This window comes from Falco biarmicus, chromosome 2 (assembly GCF_023638135.1).
Source record: "Falco biarmicus isolate bFalBia1 chromosome 2, bFalBia1.pri, whole genome shotgun sequence".
NCBI classification, from domain to species: Eukaryota; Metazoa; Chordata; class Aves; order Falconiformes; family Falconidae; genus Falco; species Falco biarmicus.
The window spans coordinates 1,737,421-1,760,126 of NC_079289.1; the positions used below are offsets into that span (position 1 = coordinate 1,737,421).

The 22,706-nt window shown below is 49.5% G+C and overlaps 1 protein-coding gene across 18 annotated transcripts in view; it reads left to right on the forward strand.

Annotated features, from left to right (window-relative positions):
* Positions 1–22,706, forward strand: part of FAM168A (family with sequence similarity 168 member A) — a 223,302-nt gene that overhangs the window by 187,597 nt on the left and 12,999 nt on the right. For all 18 annotated transcript variants that reach the window (XR_008820123.1, XR_008820124.1, XR_008820118.1 and 15 more), the window contains 2 exons: positions 5,308–5,388; positions 17,446–17,571. Coding sequence is in view for 5 of the 18 variants with exons in the window: in XM_056328031.1 (XP_056184006.1) it covers positions 5,308–5,388; positions 17,446–17,571 (207 nt within the window). In the remaining 13 variants the exon portion in view is untranslated. The remainder of the gene's footprint in view (positions 1–5,307; positions 5,389–17,445; positions 17,572–22,706) is intronic.

Below are 22,706 nucleotides of genomic sequence, written 5' to 3' on the forward strand. Positions count from 1 at the left end.
GCCCCATCCCTGGCAGGGCTCAAGGCCAGGCTGGACGGGGCTGGGAGCAGCCTGGGCTGGGGGGAGGGGGCCCTGCCCCTGGCGGGGGGTGGGACCGGGTGGTCTGTGAGGTCCCTCCCAACCCAAAAACTTCTGTGATGCTTTGTAGTTCCCAGGATCCTATGAGATGTTACATGATTATTTAAGAGTGAAAGGAGATCCCTGGTCCTTGTTCCCGGTGGAGTCTAATGACTGTGATACCAAGGACCGACCTTCCTTTGGGTGATCTTTAGAGGAGGGAAATATGCCATACTAGAACATTGTTAATGTTTTAAAATTCAGCCTTCGATGTAGTCTGAACATGTTGTGGGTTGTCAGTGTGTTTGTTTGCATATGCTCCATGGCACAGCTGTGTCTGTGAACATGCCTCTGAGTTAGAACCATGCTGCTCCTGTGGGACTTGTAAAATGTGGGCAAAAGTGTGGCTGTATCTACACTTTAGTAGTGTGCAAATAGGTGGAGCACAAACTGGAGTTTGAGACTATTGCTTATTGCTTCAGAGCTCTTTATTGGTGAGATATTTCAGGCTGGGACTTGCTGGTCTTGAAGGTCCCTTCCAACCAAACCCTTCTGTGACTCTCTGGATGCAGGTTGGTTGCTTACAGCGAGGCTGGGCGGTGTATGCTGTCCTCCTTTAGAGGACGCGGAGGAACGGGAGGGGGAGATGTTTGAAGTGGCACTTCCCCTCTAAAACTCACCAGAGGTGCATTTGCCATGGGTTTTTAAAATATCACTTTGTCCCACGTGCGTGGTCTTCTGGAGCCTGGAGGTGGTTTGCACCTGGGGCTGGGTGTGAGTGCCCTGAATTTCAAATGCCAAAGCAACGGAGAGGGAATAATAAATGTAATCCTTGAACGTGCTCCAATGAGCCCGTCCCCTCTGCCGGTGCCCCTTTGATTCTTTAGCCCTCCCCACCCTGCTGCTGCCTTTTTCTCCAAGGGCAGCCCTTCGCTTGCTGGCACCTCACAGGTATTTTCTCCTGCCCTCCCACTTCTCCCCAGTAATTCAGCATTTTTTGCTCTACTGGTGCAGAGAACAAGCACAGCAGCCGCATAGGAGCTCGGGACCTCGGGACCAGGGGAGCGCTCCCAGAAGGCTGCCAGGATGGCAAGAGCTGTCTTAAATGCCCCATCCATTTCTTGTCGGGTGCAGAAGGGGTCTGCGCTGAGCTCGTGTATACGGTTATGCATGCATCTGTCTCGCACGTAGGCAGTAAAATATATATAGCTGGAAATATAAGCTAACTGCTTTGTTATGGGCGTTCTGAGTATAATCATGAAGGAGCCTGGGCTAAACAAAGCTGGTGGTTTAACGTATTTGAAGGCTCTGTGTGCCGCTCTTTTTAAAATTTATTTCATGAACTTCTTTACTAGTGCACCTCCTAAACGTGTGCATATTAAAAAGAGGGGGCGGGTAGCTGGGAGTCGTAGCCTAAAAGCCATTAATCACAAGCAGCATTGCACCGAAGAGGACAGGGGTGAGCAGAGCTGGAAATAATGGTATAGAAACATTTAGAAATACATGAAACATTAAAGGCGGCTTTAAAATACCTCCTTGACGCAGCCCCCGCGCTTTGCACAGCCAGTTATTGCGCTGTAATTTTTAAAGCAGCTCAGTTAGTGCCTCTCGGAGCTGAGGCGTGGTGTCTTCTCCTTGGGGAGAACGTTAAATGAATACTGGCTTTCCTACTGCTATTGATCGTGGAGATGGTATTAAATTAAAATAAAGCAAGAAAACAACTTTTGATTTCTTCTGTGAGGAATCTAATAAATTTTGTTCAATATGTTTTCATCTCATTTTCTTTCCTTCTGCATTATTGCTGTGATAAGGCCCCAGGCCCCAGCAGAGACAGGGTCCCATCCTGTGCGGATCTGTACAGGTAGGGTGTAAAGGGTATTTCCTTCCTGGCCCTGACATTTTCATGGCTCCAGCAGGAAGCCCAGGAAAATTAGCAGCGCTCAAAGCCAGTGGGTTTGGCCCACTTACTGTTATTTTTGATCCAAGGTGAAGAGGCAAGGCAGATGTGGCAGGAGGGGAGCAGGACCAGCAGGAGGAGCGGGATTTACAGGTCTCTTAGGGTATCCGGGGGGAAGATCGGAGCAGGATGCCAGACGCTTTGGTGCTGCCACCTCTCCTGATCTCATCCCTGGTCATTGGATCCAGGCTTTGTTTTATACCCCCAGGGGATCTGAGACATGGGGGACCATCATGGGGATTGCAGCTTTTGCTTTCTCCGGGAAGCTTGTTTGTTGTCATTTGGGGATGACAAAGAGCCAAAACCCATAAATCCTAACGGCTCAAAAACCAATAAGGTATAAAAATGTCTCGTGTATTTTTAAACCCAGTGGGTTTTGAGTGCTGGGAATTTTCAAGCACGTTTCCCCTGGCACAAATTGCCCCAGATTCTGCAACTTATCTTTCAGTATGTCCAAAAAAGGAGCAAACCACATTAATTTTCCTGCACCTTTCTCATCTCTGTTTCCCCTTAAAATAGAAAGGACAGGTTTTCTTGCTGGAGGTCAGCACTTATCAAAGTTTATGAGATCAGAGTGGAAGATAGAGTAGAGCAGGGCCGGCTGCATCTTTTCGTATCCAAAGCTATTAAAGCTTCCTTGATGGAAATGGTATTTATCTGAAATGAAATTATTCTGAATATGGCCACAACTTTCTTTCAGAAACAACAAAAGGTACCACAGTAAGCAACATGCCATCCCACCAAGCAGAAGTTAAACCCTAAAAAAAAAAGAGAAAGAAGACCTAAATATGGGGTTGTCTCCATCTGCCTGAAGTAACCGTCCAGGCTTTCAATAACCCACTAGATGGAAAAGCTTATGCAAAGCCACGGTTTTCCTGTGGTCTGAAAGTGGTCTGATTTATTTCAGGCTTGTTTTTTAATACATAAGCCTGATGTGGAAAATTTTGGTCCAAGTATAAGAGAAGGGTTATTTTGCTGAATTAGGTAATGTGTGAGTGCTGGTGATATCTTGGAGGGCGCAGATGAAACTTTTGCTGCATGTAGCCACACAGGACTGTGTCGTGGTTGTTGACTTAAGGGCTATTACTTAAGGACTATTATTAAGGACTATTGCAGCAGCTCATGGGATTCAGGACTTAATTAGGGGGATTAACCAGCAGCCAGGACCAGAAGAGCCAAGAGGCCCCAAGAGGCTATCATCTAGATCCCATCCCTAGCCGATGACCAAGGGACTTCATGTCACACACACGTAGCCACTGGCTACCGAACAGTGTGCTGAAGAGTTCAAATCCCACGAAGAAACACAGTTGAGAGAATTAGAGGGATAATACCCTTGGTGTGGTCAAGCAGTGAGCTGGAGTTGGTTTAACACTCCTAGCCAGATTGGCCAGGAGGCAAAGGAGGATCATCGAGCTCAAGCAGGCAATGGGAGGACCCTGGAGAGACAAATGTACTGGAAAATAAATGGTTATCTTCTAATGAAGCAGAGGGTAGGCAGGGATATTTCTGATTTAAGATCTTCATCATTAATGTTCTGCTTGCAATCACTGGATCTGCAAATAATTTTCCAAGGAGCTTCTTGATTGCTAAAAGGCTGTATATATTCCTGAGTATGATGACAGCATAGTTTTATGTAGCCTAAAAAAAAAAAAAAAAAAAAACAACAACCAAAAAAAATCTGTTAAACTGCTGCTTATCCAACATTAACTACAGCAATTTTTAATTAACCTGATTTGGAAGCCAAGTATATCACTGATGAAAATGAGAGGGTAGAACATACAGTCATTTATTCCAGTACAGTGGTCATGATTGTTGAATTAGGTTTATTCAAATGAATCTCAAAATTTTGCCGCAGTAGTCGGCTGTGTGCTGGGTGCCAGGTTTTAGTAATCTGCACGTAGTGGAAGAGCAGTGAGCTTTGGGGCATGGGGGGAGGGATGGCGATGTGTTTGTCTTGCTGCTCAGCAAGGGGGAGGAAAGACCCACGCTCGCATTTATTTAATAAACAAAAAAACCAACCCAAAACCAAAAAAAAGATGGGGTGTGAATCGACTGCTAATTACCTCTTTCCAGCCTTTGCTGGCAACCAGCAGACAGTGTCAGTGGAGCTCGGCGTGGAGAGACTCTCCGAGGGTGCTGCTGCCTGCTGTTGGGCCGGCTCTGCTCTGGGACAGTGGCCAACGTGATGCCCAGATAAACGGGGGCAGTGGCCATGGCAGTGAAGCACAGCAAAGCCAAACCCTCTGCCAGCAAAGGAAGATCGACACGTCCCGTTCCGTCTGTTGGACGGCTTTGCGCAGGAGTGTGTAAGAAGGGACGGAGTTACTCGCGTGTTCACTGTTTTCAGTCAGGAAGACTTTCAGGAAACGGAGGTAGGGCAGTAAACAAAAGCAAAACGGAGCAGACCGAGGTGCGGAGGTTGTCATCTGTGGTCTTCATGGAGGACCAGAACTTTTAATGGAGAAGAGTTTGGTGCAAGACATCTGCACTGTGTATGGGTGCACGTAGGGACTTCAGTCTGCAGTGTACGGTGGTTTCCAAGCCTCCACGTCACTGACTGCTGAGATGATTTCCCCTGAACTCCCCATGACCGAGCTGAGTGAAGATGATGAAAACTGAAGATGCTCTGCAACCTTTTCTAAAGTGCCCATTAAAACCTCATGTGGCTTCAAAGGGTACGAGCTGCTGTGCGTGTTCCTTCCAGGTGGCCTGGCAGGTAATCGGGTCCCTCCCAGGGACGGCACTTGTGCAGCCATGAGTGAATATAAGGGCTGGCATGTTGTCATGCAACGTCTCTACCTTCCCTCTAGCCAGAAGCTCCGGTTAATGGAAGTGCTGAGCACCGAGGACTCGGGCTGGGCGCTGCGCTCTGCTGTTAGGCTGCAAAGTGCTACGATGGTGGAGCTATGACGGCTGCAAGTAGCCAAAGAAAACCTTTCAAGCGTAGCTGTGGTGGTGGGTTCTGGTAGCCGAATTCTGCGTTCAGTGTGTGTGTGTTGGTAGTTTTCTTCAGAGTACGCGGAACATTCCTGTGTTCTGCATTCTGGTTAGGTCGTCCACATTTTCTAGAGGAATAAAGGTGCGATATTGATGATGTCAGGTGTGAGTCTGTAGAGCACATTCAGAATCCCTCCTGCACCCTGAGGGCCAGCTGAGAATACATCTGTGCTTTACCTCGCAGCTGGCCAATGGCCTCTTTGCTCACACAGGCTGTTCATTGCTTCCCAGGGATGCTGTCCTTTTCTCTCTCCCTCTTGACAAAAGTGTGATTTCTCTTTTTTTTCTCATTGCAGGTTACCCGACGGGCTATCCCACCGCTGCCCCAGCCTACAACCCAAACATGTACCCAACCAGCAGCCCCGGCTACGCCCCAGGTGAGAAAACTCTGTATAGATACAAGGTTGGGTATGTTGAAGCATTCAGGAGGATTTACCTTCTGCTGCTCAATGTACAGAACGCAGCAGTTCCCTGTGCTTGTCAGCAAATACTTCCCAGGGAAAGGGTCTGTGTGAGGCTCTTCCCTTCCTAACTCTGCCGTTAACTTCACGCCTCCATTGGGAGTGTTTGTCTGTGTTGCAAAGTACTTTTGAGCACGAATTATATCTTAATACTAATCCCAGGAATTTTACAATCCTTCACATTGATGGCTTTTAATATGTTCTGAGTACCACATGCTCGTTCCCTGAGATCGCCTTCCCCTTCCCCCTGCTTGTCCTTCTCTTCTATGTCATACATGCAGATATGTCAGCAACCGTGTCCTGTGTGGTGTCTGGATCTCCCATGCCATGTCTTTACTGCCCCCCACTTTCCTGTGGCTCTGACAGACTCTGGGTCTGTTCTAGTGTCTTCTTCTGTCTACCTCCTGCCCTTCACACCGCCCTAAAATGGCTCTTCCAAAGATGCAGCAAGCTCTTCCTGGCCAAACTCAGGAACTGCTCTGCCTTAGCCTTGGTGTCCTGATGAACTTGAGAGCACCAGATCCACTCTTCTCCATAAAATCTTGTTTTCCCTTGGCTTTCCCAGTTGGCCAGTTGTTTTCTACCTCTGCTGCAGTGTGTCCATTGGGACATACTTGTCATCTGCCTCTTCCAGCTTTCCGTGAAAGCTTGGCCAGGCTCTGTCCTTTATTCCCTTCTTCACTACTCCCTGTCTGTCTCTGTGAAAACTTCCTTGGAGGTACAAGCTTTTCGTTTTTCATGGAGGTCTTCATTTTTCACACCAGTCAGACGCTCTTCTGCCTCCTCCTTTGCAGTTCCTCTGAACCATCCTGCCAGCCAGGCTGATGGGTAATGCGTTCGTCCGCCGTAGCTCAGCCCCTACCCTGGACCCCTGCTCTCTCTGCCATCTCCAACCGTGGCAATTTCTCCTCCATCCTTCTGGAGAGCTGGTACAAAAGTAATTTCCCCAGTTCACTGCTTTAACTGTGGCATCCCCCTCTTTGCCTCCTGCTTTCTCATATCTAGCACAGGCTGCTTGTCTGTATTTACAGAACCAGCACCTACTCCATTCATTCTTGGCGTCCAGAGCCTTACTGCTCTTTCAGCTCAGCCAGCAATGTCCGTCCTGTTCACCTCTAACCTTCCCAGGCGTCTCCCTTGCTCCTTCTGCTCCTCTCACTGGAAGGAGGCTTCCCCTTACCACCCACAAAACCATTTCTCGGTTGAGTTTCTCCATTAGCCATGATATTTTTTGAGGTAAAACCCCATGACTAGACTGCCGAACTCCTTCCCTTCCCTGCTGTTGAGCACCGTCTCTGCACATCTCCCTTCTGTCTTGATTTACACTGTTCTCTTTTGGCCAAACGCATATCCAGCAGAGAAGGGTCTGGATGGAGGAGGGGACACACTCATCCAGGACCTTCCTGCCTGGCCAGAGAGAGCTGGAGAGGAGAAAGCCATCAAAGCATGTGGGTGGTGTGAATACAAACCCAGTGGTACCCTGTCCATCCCTTTGAGGTTGAGCACCTCGTCTACATGAGGTGAGGAGATGGGAGAATTGCTTGTAGCCAAGGGCTGCCAATGGTAGAAGATTCATGTAGGTTAGGACAGAATGTAAATTAATAGCAGGAGCTGCTGTCAAATAACTTCCAACAAGGACATTTTTTATTCCAGAAGAAGTGGACTTTCCACTGTTGTTAATCGGAGAAGTTACTCCGGAGGGGTAATTCCCACCTGTCCACAAGGAGTTGTCTTCACCACAGCACTGACTGACCAGGTTCTGTGCTTAATGAGGAATATTGGAGTTGGTCTGCTAAATCAATCACTTGGGTTTTTATGCTTTCAAGCCCAAACGTGGAAACCTTTATAGAAGTCTTCTTTCTTTTTGGAGCTGAAGACTTCTCTTAGGCCTCCACTCAGGAAATAACTGAAGTTAAACCTACATTTAAGTACTTCACTGAAACCAGCCTTTTGGAAGGACCGTGGTTCAGCTCTCGGCTTTCAGCCAAATTACCTGGGGGATGGGAACCTCTTGGCATGACAAAGGGTGGTAGAAACCCAAGGGCTATGTAGCAGTTTCAAAAAGTAACTTACCCAGAGTGGATTAAGTGAAAGGTACTATTACAAGAAAAGGAAATCTCGTGTTTACTAGAAATCTTGAGATCTTGTTGCCCAGAGCAGCTGTGGGTGCCCCATCCCTGGCAGGGCTCAAGGCCAGGCTGGACGGGGCTGGGAGCAGCCTGGGCTGGGGGGAGGGGGCCCTGCCCCTGGCGGGGGGTGGGACTGGCTGGTCTTGAAGGTCCCTTCCAGCCCAAACCATTCTGTGCTTGGAATGTTATTTATTAGCTGTGGGGATTTTAGGCTATGGTGTGTTGTCCAAGCCTTTTCTTTAAGAGATATGGTCACATAGGTCAAATGCGAGAATTGGCGGCATCTGAACTGTGTTTGGAAAAGCATTTCTGAAGTCAGGACTGTGGCTTTTCTCATGTTGTTTATGAAAAAGCCCTGAAAAAAATCTCTTGGTCACCCATTTCTAAGCACACATTGGAGATGAAAAAGAGTATCTTTCCCTTTCTTTTAACTTCATGGCTTTTTGATTGGTCAAGATGTTTATTCTGAATGCTTTGCTTCAATAAAGCTGTGGGGTTTTAAAACTTCTGAATAAAGTCATCTCTTCAGCTAAGTGTTCAGTAGTCATCGGAGTGAAATAGATGCTTGTGTAATGAACGCAAATCCGGACTTTGTAGCAGGCTTGCTAAAACCCTTTCTCCACTGAATTGCCAAGTTTTCAGTCTCCAGGTTGTCATAAAATCAGTGGATCCCCACGCTCAGGAGCTTTCCAAGGCTGATGAAGCAACAATAAGGCTTTTGTTGCCAAAAACTTTTGGTGCTGTCTTCTGCATATCACAGTTTAAATTCACTGTTATTTTGCAAGGTTATTAAATAAGGCTGTTTACTGTAGATGACTCCGTAAGGGATCTGTTGTGGGGTTTTTTGGGTTTATGTGCTTCTGGTAGGGTATTTAGCTGCATTTCTTCCCACTAAAAATCTTAAGGTGTAATAGGAAACGAGTTTTGTTCCCCTAGATGTGTGCTGGCCACCTTTAAATTCTCCTGAAGGGTATAACATTGGAAGAGGAAAGAGCTCCACAGTGGAATAAACCCCCAGCAACCACCAGAAATTTATTAGTAGCTTGTCCTGCCAGAGTCTGACAGCGTCCTCCCTGCTCAGCCAGGGATGTAAATCCTGAAGCATCCCTGCGTAATGGCCTGGACATGATAAAAAGTCTTTTGTCCCCCGCCACTGCCTGTGCCTCCTGCAGGCAGCAGCTCTGCCACTGAGCAGGGAGATGGCCAAGGGGACACCCAAGTTAGGGTGAGCGCCAAATCACTGCAGGACAAGGAATTTTTTGGGGTCTCTGTTGCTTCTTGTACATCTTGGACACCATCCTTGGGAGGCTGGAGTTCCTACTTGAAAAGAAAATTGAAAAAACCTTCAGAAACGCTGCGTTGCTATCTGAACAGAACACTCTTGTTTGCAAAACCTTGATGAAAGCCACACATTCCCCTTGGAAGATTTCATTTCAGCTCAGTTTAATTTTCCAGATTAAAAATAAGAAGAAGAAGAAGAAAAAAAAAAACAACTAGGAAATTTTCAGGTATTTTAAACAGCTTCAGCAATTGCTGCATGTAGGAAAGAATCGGTTCCCTTCAGGTGTTTAGACCTCAGGTCTCTAAACCTTCCAGCTCAGGTCCCACTGTATTCAGTGGAGAGAAAGAGAGACCAGAGAGACGTTTAGCCCATCACTGGGGACATGGTGCCTTTCTGTCCCACCAGGAGAGCTTGAGGTGCATCCTTCCTGGGATGTCCTTCATGCTCATGAGGAACAGGAACCCAAGGCAGGGCTTAGATGCTCTCTCAAGTAACTCTGATACATCGTCAAGATACCCTCAGAGAAGGATGATGTTTTATGGGATTGCTTTCTTGGCGTAGGTTAGGATAGTAAGAATAGATGGAGAAATGGGACCCATCTGACATGTAAAAATGTAAAAGGTTCTGGAGTGGGCTGGAGGACAAGCCTCCATCTCTCAAACAAAGAAATTGCTTGCACAAGACAAGAAGGAGTTGGATGTCCCAACCCAGACAGCAAAGAAACAGTCAGGAAGTGCAGGAGGGAACAAGGACACACAGGGATAACCCTGGCAGTTGGGGTTCGCAGAGGTGGGCAGCAGCGAGCCCTTGGCTACCCCTTCTCAAGCCCCGTGGCTCCTGCAGCCAGCAGAGAGGAGCCCCCGCACTCAGCAGGGGCCGGGCTGTCCACCCGCCCTGGTCTCTGCTCCCTGAAAACAGCCACCTCGGCCTTCAGAAGTTTCCTTGCAATTGTTCAGTATGTAATAATCCGCCCCAAACCTTGTTAGTCAGCGGCTTTTATAAGCACAAAACCACGAAGACTTTGATTTTCCCCTACCTTTGTCCTAGTGGCTCTGGCTGTGGGTGTCCTCTCTTTCATTACAGATGCTTAACCTCCCCCGTGCTTTGATTCTTGCTATATTTTATCGCTACAATACTTTGCAGCAAGCAGTTCTGCAGATTAATTAAAGCTTGAGTTACTGATTTTTATTTTTTTTTCTTAAACTGATGCAAATAATTGTCTGTTGCTTTAGATTTGCATGATGTGAAAGGGGAAACGAAAGCCCTGGTCAATCTTCTTTGTGCCAGCCAGCCTTTTGTTCACTCCCCCGACGCTGCCTTCTGAAGTGCAGTCCTAATCTTTACTGACTTGCTTTCTCTAAAAAAGAAAAATCCTCTGATCATTTTTGTCCCTCCTCGCCAGATCTTTTTGTTACGCAGCGTAATGCTCAAGCAAGAAAGCCTGTGCAGCTGTCTTGACATTTAAATTTCATTTCTCTGTTTATGATGCTCCGAAAATACTTTTAATTGTTTCCATATTAGAAATCTAATGTCCAGAATGCTGACAGGTCATTTTGTGTTGAGAACAAAAATCTTCTGGTGCGTAACGCAACATAACTAAGCACTGAATTAGTGAGGAAATGATGAAGATCAGAATTGGTGCTCCTCAACCCAACTCCTCTTGCGCAGAAACCTTCCTCCCCATAAACAATCACGCAGCGCTTGAAATCAATGCAATTTAATACCGCGGCAGGGTTTTTTTCCCCACTGTTTGGAGATTTATCTCGTAGGAGGCATGGTTCAGAGCCCTCAGATTGCTCGTGTGCAGCCGGGAGGAAAGATGCTTGCCTGGACTCTGCTGTGCTCAGGCCAGCGGCTCGGGAACTGGGGATGCGCAAGTGCCGGTTAGGGGAAGAAAAAAAAAAAAAAAAAAAAGCCTGTGTGATTCTGTGAGTGAGGATGGCATCCATCAAAATTATGTTTAGAGGCAGAGCAAAGGCTACAGAGGCAATCCTGGCTCAGACCGAAATTTAGAAGCTTTTTCAAGCTACTTGCACCTCCCTGCCAGTTTTTACTGAATTAGTGGGTTTTTAGATCCCGATTCTTTCACGGGCGAGATGCCACTTTAACAACTCTGGGAAGCAGCCGTGGGCTGCGCTGCTCAGGACCTCCCAGCATCACACCCCGTGTTAGTGGCCACTTCTCTATGGCAAACAGACTTTCAGGAGGAAAAAATAAGAATTTTGGAGAGATAACTAATGCAAAATAAGCTCCATATAATATTCCAGCAGTGGGTACATGCGACAGAGCGGGCAGCATCCTCTCAACTGTGTTAAATGGAATTGGGTTAAAGCAATACTGTGGTTTGGCGGCTGAGTGAAAACCGGTCATCTGTGTCGGTATGGAGAGCGTTCCCTCAAATTGAATCAGCTACTGTCATAGAGGAGGCTGGAAATAACCCCGCTGCTGAGAAGAACATGCTGCTGGGGTTCATGCTGTCCATCAAACATACTGGGAATCAGAGGGGATCAGCTTTATTTTTAATATCCTCAATTCTGAAACAGCAGGCTAATTCTAAATGTATTTTTTAAGGAATTTTCCATGTTGAGCCTTTAGCTGCCTTGCTGCAGAAAGAGATGCTGTGTATTCCCAACAGAATTGCTGCTCCCAAAGGCATCCCGTCCACCAACAAGGGTCTTCTGTTTCCACCCTCCTGGGCTGGGAGGTGGGTGGTACCTGCTGGCAGAAATCCTTCAGGATCACTAAAAAAGCAATCACAAACCGAAGTTTCACCTGCTTGGATATTCTGAGTCTCCCTGTGTAGCCAAATGTGCCCCTTCGTACTCCTTGGAATAGAGGTCGGAAAGGGTGGGCAGAGCAGCCTTTACTTGTGACTGCTGAATTTGTGGGTTGTAACTGAGAGCAAGCTGTCAGTCTTGACAGAAACTGTTCTGTACAGGCTCGATCCCCCTCTCTGGATCCCCCTGAAGGTGTTCCTCTGGCGAGCTCTCCGTGGTTAGGTGTCTGCTGCCCCAAACCTCATGAGTTTTGCTTGGCTTCCGTCCAAACTCTTAGCAAGACACCAAACATCAAGTGAAGATGAAGGCTGCCCGCTGCTCCCGCCCTCGGTGTGGTCCACCCCAAGCGAAGAGAAGTGTATCGAGGGTTGTTCATTTTCAAAGTCTATTTTTCAAATACCTGCTACTTATGTGCCATCCGCTTTTGTCCTTGATGTCCTCCAAATGCTCACGCTGCAGGCCCTGGCACCACAGTGGAAGTCAGCAGTGCTTATGCTCTTCTGTTGACCTCAGGATTCCCAAGACCCTGGGATCCACGTGGAAAATTAAATGATTTAGTGCCCCAAACTCTGTAATGGCCTCAGTCAGGGAAGTAGAAGGAGACAGGGAGAGGAGCTTGGAGAAGTCCAGAGTCCCCTTGGTCCATGCAGGTCCAGCAGTGGTGAGGAAAGGAAAATGGTGACGGAACCAGTCTTTGATTCTTCCCTCTTTCAGTGTCGGGTATCTGGTGAATATTGGCTTATGTTTAAGCACCAAAAGGATGACAAATTCTGCACCGGTTTGTTTCAGAGCAACCCTTCTCAAGGCCTAGGTAACAGCCAGCCACTGCACTGCTTGCGAAGTTCAGCCTAAGGAGCCCTGCATCAAACAAGGGAATTTATTTCTTTCCATCCCCATTGATGGAAACAACACAAGTTTCTGCCTTGTGTAATTTCCCTGTTGCATTTTCCCATATTTGTTAGAGGGAGAGGCACGAGGCAGGCTACAGAATCACTGCAAACACTGGAATTGCAAAACCTTAAGCTTGCAATAAGCTTAGTTATTTAGGACAGTGTTATAAAAAAAAATAAAAATTCCTTTCAAGCATGTAAAAATGAATGCCTAAAATTACTTTACTGCAGACACATGGGGTACGCCAATTTAAAAAAAAAATAAAAATGTATGTCTTCATTAAGCCTGGTGCATGGTCCCTCCCAGGCATTCTTTCTTCCTGAGATGGTTGTTTTGTTTTAACTTCCTTCGTTAAAGCATGCCTTTTTATTTTCCTGAAAGTAGGGCACACACTTTTCGCAGGCTGGCTTATGCTTTAACTGTATTTATTAATAATGCAGGGGAGAATAATGCTCTGCAGCCATTACTCCAGCGCCTTCACAGAGCAGAACAGAGATTTCTGAAATCAGCCTCAGAAATTAGGGGTCTCTGTGAGGCTGTGGTGGGACAGGGCAGAGGCTCCGATCCCCCATTCCTGCTTCTCGAGCCTCCCTGGAGGGGAAGCGTAGGCATCATGTTGCCCCATCTAAGTGCTCTGACCCATTCTCTATAGGTGCCACCAACTATTTGGATACGGCATCATCTGCTTTGTCCTTTTGCTGTGATTCTGTACTCCAGTTAATTCATGGAATTTTCTTCAGGCACACCTGGTTGATATTTTTCCTCTTTTCCACTTAAAAGATGTCCTGGACATTATTACCATGATGGCTAGAGGTCCTCGCAGGGAGACAGACCAGTCCCAGCACTGCAGAGACCCACATGCAGGTCACGTTGCCATTTCCCACCGCTAGATTTGGCAGGGATCCAACAGATAACAAATAAAAGCTCTTAATTTTTCATTAAACAGCATAGGCAAGAGGCTAAACCAAATCTTGAAGAGACTGGTAGGAGATAGATCTTAAATGATATTAGAAAGTCACAACTGGATTGTAACCTCTGGGAACTGTAGCTCTTGCAACGGACCTGGAGATATTAATGTCCCTAAAAGCCTCCTCTGGGGTTCACCTTTTGTGTAGTTTTAAGTGATGGATTCTCTGAGGATCCGTGATTTCATGTACAGAACATGCATAGCTACGGCAAGCTCCCAGCCATCTCAGACCCAAATTACTGCCATTTTTTGGTAGCTCTAATGTGGAGAGGAGAAACCGCAGAGGAAGGATTCACGTAACGTCTAAATAAATAGCCTCATCAGTTTTGGAGAGTAGAACCTTTGTGAAATCCAGAGGCACAAATTAATCTGATTTTGAATAAAAGCATAAAATGAGAGTATTCCTGTCTCAGCGCTGGGAGTTCACTCCCGAGTGTGACGTTCAGGAGTGCAGGTACCATGGAAAACAAAGCAAGGCAGTTTGGAAATCCTTAATAACTTGCAAACCTTTGGGGGAGGGGACAGGCTCGCAGTAGAACGTCATCGGTACTCGAGCGGAGCAGAAATTGTGCTCCGAATTTCTCACTTCCCACAAACCTCTCCTGGTTTTCTCCTGAAGAAGGTGAGGAGGGAGGAGCGCATTTCTACATCTCCAGCAGCAGAGCACCAGCCAGCCAGACCTTGCACCCATAAACATCCCGGCACAGCTGATGATTGCCGCGCTGTCCAGTAAAGCATCACTGCTGGGTGTCCTCCATGTGCCCGTAGGAACGAAGGCAGGTTAATTATCACTGATAATAGACAGCTGTGGGCTGGCTTCAGGGGCGGGGGTCGGCTGAAGTAGATACGGTGCAGCTGTGGCTGGTTCTGTTAAGGGGTTAAATAGCTCTAAGGGGGAGGGAAGAGGAGCAGCAGATGAAGAGAGAGTGGAAGAAGCAGAGGGAGGGGAGAGCTCCTTGGATGGAGGAGAGGCAAGAAGCAGAGGGACTGGCCTGAAGAGTATGAAGAAACAGCAGGATAGTAGAATCTGACTGATGGTAAAAGCCTTGCTGCAGCCTGGTGGCTTGTTGGTGCTGCGACACCGTAGTTCTGTCCTGCACTGGGAGAGTGCTCTCGTGAGGTTTTGGTGGACCAACAGGCTGGCAGCAGTTTTTCTCCACTTTGTCGGGGCAGCAGTGTCCATCCATTAGGACCTGTGTTGCAGCTGGTGGGGGCTGTGGCCACGGCACAGACTCCTCCTTGGCCTCCTTAGTCACTCGTCCCCAGCTTCCAGCCCTGTGGCAGTCTGTATTTTCAGTTGCGTCTTCTGAGATGGTTTATTAAGAGTCTGAGCAGGCACAGAGGTGTTGGAGGGGTTTGAAATGTCATTGGTCTTGCCTTTGGGCTGCAGAAAGGTTTACAAGCCCTGACCAAGTCATAAAGTCCCTTCTGTGGGGCTTAACACTGAGCCCCTCGGGTGTAGGAACTTGCTTGGGAGAAGGAGTTATGAAGTGCAGCTTTAAAATGTCTTCAGGTATGACTCCCTTGGGGCCGACGGGATGATAAGGAAGCCACCACCTCCTCCTGTGGGCCATGGTGTCGCTCCCAAAGAGCTCCTCTTTCTGACCAGGATGGCTTTGTCTGACCTTGGCTGGTTCTGCTACCCAAAACAGTCCCCGTCTACAGACTCGCACCTCTCTTGTTCCTCTCTTACCCAAAGGTCCTTCTTTGGTTTTCTCCAGAAGTCTCTTCCGTTGGCAGATCTGACCCAAAATCCCTTTACCACATCTCTGGGGAAATCCCACCTGCCCCTACCACCACCCACGTGGGGAGAAGGGGATGTACCCTGACCTCCAACCTTCTAGAGATCTTGAAGAATTCAGTCATTGGTGTAGAGAGAGTATGTTGACAGTCCACCTTCTACATTTACAAAAAATACCTTTAAAGCAGCCATGAATTGCTGACTTTCTTTGACTCCAGCAGCTGCATCATTTGACCTCCTTTACCCTCCACAACTTCACAGCGAGGTCTAACCGCACAGCGGCTTGCTGAGGACTGCTCAGCCCTTGCTTGGGGGTTTTTTTCTGAGCGTGTGAAATACGTCCTGCAGAACATGGAAAATGTGGAGCTTATTTCTTTCGTGCTGACGGCTAGAGCAGCTTGGTGAGCTGTCATTACTGGCTGAGGCTTTCAAAAGATGCATGCGCTCCGGTAGGAGGTGGTGGGACTTCAACCAGAGGTGGTGGGGGCCACCATTTGAGGTTAGTCTGAAACAAAAAGTTGGGATGGATCAGTAGTTTTGGGTGGGGGTGTGTGTGTAAGAAAAACAGAAAAAGACCTGTTTAAGCCTTTCCTGGTGGTATCAGCTTTGGGAAGGAGCCTGGTTGTAGGCTTGCGTTTACGATCTGCTTTCTCTGTAGATGTGCTCCAGAAAGCCTGTGGTGTAATGGCAGTCCTTAGATGAGCACTGGTAATGTGTTTGGCTATAGGATAAAGGTATAGCCAGGGCTGGCTCGGCACACAGAGGTGCATTATGGCAGTTAGTATCAGACCATTTCCTCTTTCGGAAAACTTAAGACCCGCAAAATGACCGAATTCCGTCAGTCCCATCTCAAATACCACAAGATTTGGTTCTTGAGATTCTTCTGGATTATCTTACTTGGCTTCATAAATACTTTTCCGCAAACTGGGATAAAGGGCGACCTGCTCAAAGCCACTGCTTCTGCTGACTGGCCTTTCCAAGAGTGTCCAGGGACCACCCAAAACGGTAATAGAATCACAGAACCACTTCGGTTGGAAAAGTTCTTTAAGATCATAGAGTCCAACCATTAACCCAGCACCACCAAGGCCACCACTGAACCATGTCCCCAAGCGCCACATCTTCGTGTATTTTAACCCCCCCATGGACGGTGCCTGCACCCCGTCCCCGGGCAGCCTGTGCCAGCGCTTGGCCACCCTGTCGGGGAAGACATTTCTCCCAGTGCCCACCCTGAACCTCCCCTGGTGCGGCTGGAGGCCGTTCCCTCCTGTCCTGCCGCTGGTTCCTTGGGAGCAGAGACCGACCCCCCTCGCTGCAGCCTCCTGCCAGGCAGCTGTAGGGAGCCAGAAGGGCCCCCCTGAGCCCCCTTTTCTCCGGGCTGAGCCCCCCCAGCTCCCCCCGCCCCCCCAGAGCTGTGCCCCAGCCCCTTCCCCAGCCCCTGCCCGGCTCTGGACACGCTCCAGCCCCTCCGGGTCTGTCTGGGGGTGAGGGGCCCAACGCTGAGCCCAGGGCTCGAGGGGCGGCCGCACCAGGGCCCGGCACAGGGGGACGGGCACTGCCTGGCCCTGCTGGCCACGCTGCTGCTGACACCGGCCAGGGCGCTGCTGGCCGCCGTGGCCACCTGGGCACACTGGGGGCTCATGCCCAGCCGGCTGCCGACCAGCCCCCCCAGGCCCTTCCCCGCCGGGCAGTTCCCAGCACTGCAGGGGGTGGTGGGATGGTTGCAGCAACCAGTACCTTGTCTACTGGTGGTACGTGCTATGCAAGCATCTCAAAGGGTTTTACTGTGAATAAAACATCTTGCAGACAGGGCTCAGCCTGTTTTCCAGCTGGGAAGCGCAAGCCCACGGACAGCTGTTCCTGGTTTGTATGCACGGAGGTGACCAGTGGTATCTGGGGAGGGATGGTGGCTCTGCTGGCTGTGTCCCCCAGGTGTAGATCTTCATGCAGGTCACTTAGCTCAGGAAACCAGTCCTTTGGGGTAGGTAACTTGTTTGCTGCAATACACTGTTCAAATCGTCCTTCCACGGGCAGCAGGTGGGGCAAGAGGAACCGTGGGGAAGGATAGCTGTCCTTAAAAGGGGGGGTGGGGGGCAAGGGAGCAGCGAAGTGGTGCAAATGGGACATAAATGCAGGAAGCTGTACCTTCATTGCTCTGTGTGACACCACTTCTCTTGTCTCCACTCCAGCTACACTTCTGATGAAGCAAGCCTGGCCACAGACCTCCTCCTCCTGTGCCACGGAGGGCACCTTCCACCTCCCCGTGGACACCGGGACCGAGAACAGAACTTACCAGGCTTCTTCTGCAGCATTCAGTAAATAAACCTTTTCCTCTGGGGTTTTGCTTGGTTGTTTTAGGCCCATTTGCACTCCCACCCCCCCCGCCCCCCCCCGTGGGTTATTTTGGGTCAGCCTGTTTGCAGTGAATGCGGTCACTCATGTCTGGGTGCTGAGCCCTCACGCAGGTGAGGGTGCTGCGGGTCCTGGGGCTGCTTGCTGGCACCCTGTAGCAGATCCGTCACCTGCTGCTGCCAGAGCTGCCCCGTGGGAGCATCGCGCTGCTGCTTCGATTCCCTTTCGGGGGTGGAATTTTGCAGAGCTCTTGGGTGGGTTTTTTTTCTGCTGAAAACAAAGTAGCATCCCTGCACCGTGTGTGTTAAAACCATGAAGGAGCATGCACAGGGGAGCACTCACCCTCCGAGCGCTCCTTCTGAGGAGGAAGCCCCAGTGGGGAAGGGTGACAGCCTCTCTTCTAGCTGAGTGTTTGGTCCCTAGGAGCAACCTGGGGTTGTTTGCAGGTGCAACCTGCGGTGGTGATGCTCTGTGGTTGAGCGGAGCCATGTGCGTAGGAAAACCGAAGGGAGATCACTTCCTATTCCCTTAAAAGCGAAAGAGAGAATTCCAAAATGAAGTGTGATTTTCACGGCACCCCAGTGAAATTCCCACCTTTTGACTCAAACTGGCGGAGCAGAGGCAGGGGAGGAGATGCTGCTTAGGGATCGGAGTCAAACAGGCTTTTCCAGGCGGAGCCTTGGAATCTCATCCCCTGGGAGCCCAGTAGTGCCTTCGGGAGGGGTGGTAAGGTCCCTGATAAGGGCCCGGTGCTTCCCTTGGTATGTGGGGTGCCCCCTGGCCCCTGCCCTACTGCTCTTGCCTGCTTTTGTCCTGTGTTGCTGCTAAAGCTCGGGCACGGCCAGCGTGGGACGCACTGCCAGCAGGAGGTGGGACCACTCCTAGGCTCAAAATGCCAAAGTAACCTTCCAAACAGAGAGAAAGGAGGAACTCCCTGTTGTATCTGGAGAAAAAAAAAAATACAAGCTACCTTGAAAGTGACTTTCCACAGGCCATGTTTGCAAGGCTGGGACCGCTGTGCCCATGCACGCACATGGGTTGAAGCGTTCCTCGCCATCTGTATGCTCCAGGCTCCCTTTTTGTGCTAAATTAAATCATTTACAGAGTGAGATGAGAGGAAGAAATATAGGAGGTTTTTTTCTTGATGAAAACAGTTGTTAAAAATGAACTTATTAAAAGGCTTTGGGAGACTTTCTCTTTGGAAAGGGACATCCCTACCATTCTTCGGGGTAGGGGCTGTACACCTGACATGGTGCATGGGCTTTGCATCGCACCTAGTTCCATGCCAGACCAGATTTGACCGTGTTGTAGGTGTTTGGAAAGTGTCAGCTTGTAATTAGTAGAAATGTGGCAAAATTCCCTTGGAGCTGAACCCACCCCTGGGTGGGATTCCTCCTCCCCGTTGCATCTCTGTGCTGCTGCAGGTGAGATTCCTCCCTCAAAGTCAGAGAGGGCAGGAGCAGGTACTGGGACGGCAAAGGGTCTGGGGTCAAAATGTGGCGGTAGGCACCCAGTGTGGGTGATGAAGGAGATCGGTAATGCAGCCACCAGCCAGACCCATGCAGACTGGCCTCGCTTCCAGAGAACTGGCTTGGGCACATTTAATTTGGAAATTAAAATTAAGAGATAAAGCCTTGTGGTTTGATTTGCAGAGGCGCTTCAGGCTTACAGCTGCAGCTAGCTTTGCCACATCGCTGCTGGGAGACGCTGCCTCAGGTGCAGGCTCTGAAAAATGGGAAGCATTTCAGGTTGGGCATCCCAAATAGGTTCTGCCTGTCGGCTCGGTGTCTCCTCGCCTGGGTTTTGTTCTTGGGGAGCGGCCTTCCCCGGGTGTCTAGTGGCAGGATATGGGTCAGAGCTTACTCATGAGCATCAGCAAGGTGTCAGATCTGGGTGGAGAAGAGCCAAGGAGAAGCCTGGGAGATGAGAGTCCCTTCTGTTCCCAGGGTGAAGAGTGCCCACCAGTATGGACTGGAGCTGCAAGCTGAACAGGGATAAATGCAAATAAATATGCACTAGCTGCTCAGCACCTCCCCACATCTGCAACAGCAAGGCAGGAAAGGTGCTGAGGGCTCCACTGGGCTCTGAACCTGCAGTGCAAGACCATGGTGAGACACGTATGAATTTAAAGGCTGGGTAAGGGCTGCCCAGGTGCCTTCATCCTGGTCTTGCCTGGAGTGTGGTGATGTGCCTTTGCCTCTTTGTCTTTTTGTCCTCTAATGATGGGTTTTCAGAGCTTGGTTTTGCCTGAGGTATTTTGTTCTGTTGCTTAGATGCTCCAGTTGAGATGGGGGAGGTCATAAACACAAAGCTTTGCACGCGGTAGTCAGCGAGGTTATAGATCTTATGGTCATTTCTGCCCTAGAGCCTCCTGTTGGCTCTGGCGGGTGAGGACAGTGGTGGCAGTGACAATGTGCCAGGGAGAACTTAGAGTCAATGCATGCCTGCCAGACCTCCCCCATGGTGTCCCTGTGCTCACCACTCCAAAGATGTTCCTCCGGCCCCCTGGGTGCAGGGAAGGTGGACAAACAATAAAGCCGGGGAAAAAGGCTGGAGGAGGATGCGCCAAGCTGCAGGGCAGTGGCAGAAGCAGGACCAGATACCTGGAACCGGTCAGACTGGGCCATGCAGCCCATGTAGAACCTCCTAGAGCTCCTCGCAGCTGCTTACTTCTGCCCACCATCAGTCCCAGTGTGAGCCCCAGGTTCCACCCTGCTTCTTCTTCAGGGGACCTGCCTTCTGCTCCCAGCTGGGATGCACTGAGCACAGCCTCCTAGGCACAGCTCGCATTTACTGAAAGAAAGCAAATCTGGTTTTAGAATCGGAGAATGGTTCGGGTTGGAAGGAACCTTCAAGTTCATCTTGTTCCACCCCCTGCCATGGGCAGGGCCCCCTCCCCCCAGCCCAGGCTGCTCCCAGCCCCGTCCAGCCTGGCCTTGAGCCCTGCCAGGGATGGGGCACCCACAGCTGCTCTGGGCAGCCTGGGCCAGCGCCTCGCCGCCCTCACGGGGAAGGGTTTCTTCCTCATGTCCAACCTAAATCTCCCCTCTCTCAGCTTCAAGCCATTCCCCCCTGTCCCACCACTCCCTGCCCTTGCCCAAAGCCCCTCCCCAGCTTTCCTGTCGGCCCCTCCAGGCACTGGGAGCTGCTCTAAGGTCTCCCCGCAGCCTTCTCCTCCCCAGGCTGCACAGCCCCAGCTCTCCCAGCCTGTCCCCACAGCAGAGGGGCTCCAGCCCTCTGACCAGCTCCGTGGCCTCCGACGGGCCCGCTCCGACAGGTCCGTGTCCCCCTTATGCTGGTCACCCCCGAGCTGGACGCAGCGCTGTGGGGGGGTCTCAGCAGAGGGGAGCAGAGGGGCAGAACCCCCTCCCTCGCCCTGCTGGCCACGCTGCTGGGGATGCAGCTCAGAAAGTACAATTGCCTTTCTGGGCTGCAAGTGCCTATTGCTGACTTGTGTCTAGTTCTTAATCTACCAGTATTCCCAAGTCCTCTGCAAGGCTGCCCTCCATCCATTCGTCCCCCAGCCTGCATGGATACTGGGAATTGCCCCGACCCAGGTGCAGGACCTTGCACTTGGCCTTGTTAAATGTCATGAGGTTCACCCAGGCTCACTCCTAAAGCCTGCCCACGTCCCTCTGGATGGAATCCCATCCTTCCAGTGTATCAACTGCACCACTCAGCTTGGTGTCACCTGCAAATCTGCTGAGGGTGCACTCAGTCCCACCATAGACTTCGTTAATGAAGATATTGGTCTTGGTCCCAGTACCAGCCCTTGAGGGACACCACTCATTACTGGTTTCCACTTGGACATTGAGCTGTTGTGTAACTGGATGTGGCCATCCAGCTGTTATCCATCTAAGGAATCATGCCTGTGGTGAACCCTTCATGTATAGACAAGAGGAGATGGTGATACAAAATTCATCACAGAGCTTTTCCCCCCCCCCACCTGCCTTCATGCTATTATAGAAAAATTTATTTGTGCAATTCAGAGCACTTCTGTGTTACAAGATCAATAAGGTTGAGATTTCTAGAGTGGTGCGAGGGATTTAATCAGCAATTTTAATAGAATCTGGAGCTTAAAGGCTCGCTATTGCTTTTAAAATCCCAGCCTGCTGCTGAACTGCGAAGCAGCAGAAGCATGGGCTGTGCCAACCTTCTAATCCTAATAAGGTGTTAGATGGTCATAATTAGGCTTTAAAATTAGCTGTCAGACATGCTTTTGTGAGTGGAGCCTCCATCATCTTGTGTCACTAAAACTTGATGATATGTCATTTTTACCCACAAATTCTTGGTTTTTTTCCTGATTTATAAACATGGAAGATTACATCTGTCTGGGCTATTAAGTTTACTACCTTTTTTAATATTGTAGCTGAATTGTCCATGATTCAGCAATCTCGTAACTGCAAACAAGCTTTAGCATCCAAGGCAATGAAAACCACACAGCCCAAGCTGGTCCACATCTCCAGATGCCCATCAGAAATGAAGCCTGATGCCGAGAACCAGCAGCCTCCAAGGTCTTTGAAAAAAGGAGTTCAGAACAGAAAAAAATCCATAAGAGTGAAAAACAGGAGGTTGGTTGGTCTGTGGGTGACGCTGGGCTCCTGGAGGACCTCACGATGGAGGAGTCTCCACTTCTGCTGTGGCAAATACAGCTGGTTCAAACCTGCGTTCCCTCTTGCTGCTTCCATCTCTCGTTTAAAGATAGTTGCTCCTCTGCTAATGTGAGTCAGAAGGGTCACAGCTATTCTGCTGTTTAATTAACACATTTTTTTCCAATCTGCAGCAATCAGGAGGTGGCGAGATGCTGTTTGGGAGTTCCTAGAAAGCTCCTTGTTATCTTCACGCTGTTTCAGTGCTGGGTGGATAATATGGGACATTAGCACTGAAACCTTAGCCTTCATTAATTGCTGCACTGAACACTGGTTGAGTAAATTAGCTCATTATATTTGAGTGTTTAGACATCTCATCACTGGGCTGAGCCTTGACTTCTCCTCTCCATCCTACACAGTCTTCAGGGCCCGTTTGCTGTAAGGATGATTTCTTCCAGCCCTCCTGCAAGAGCAGGCTACTGTTTCTCACCAGCCATCCCAGCCCACGT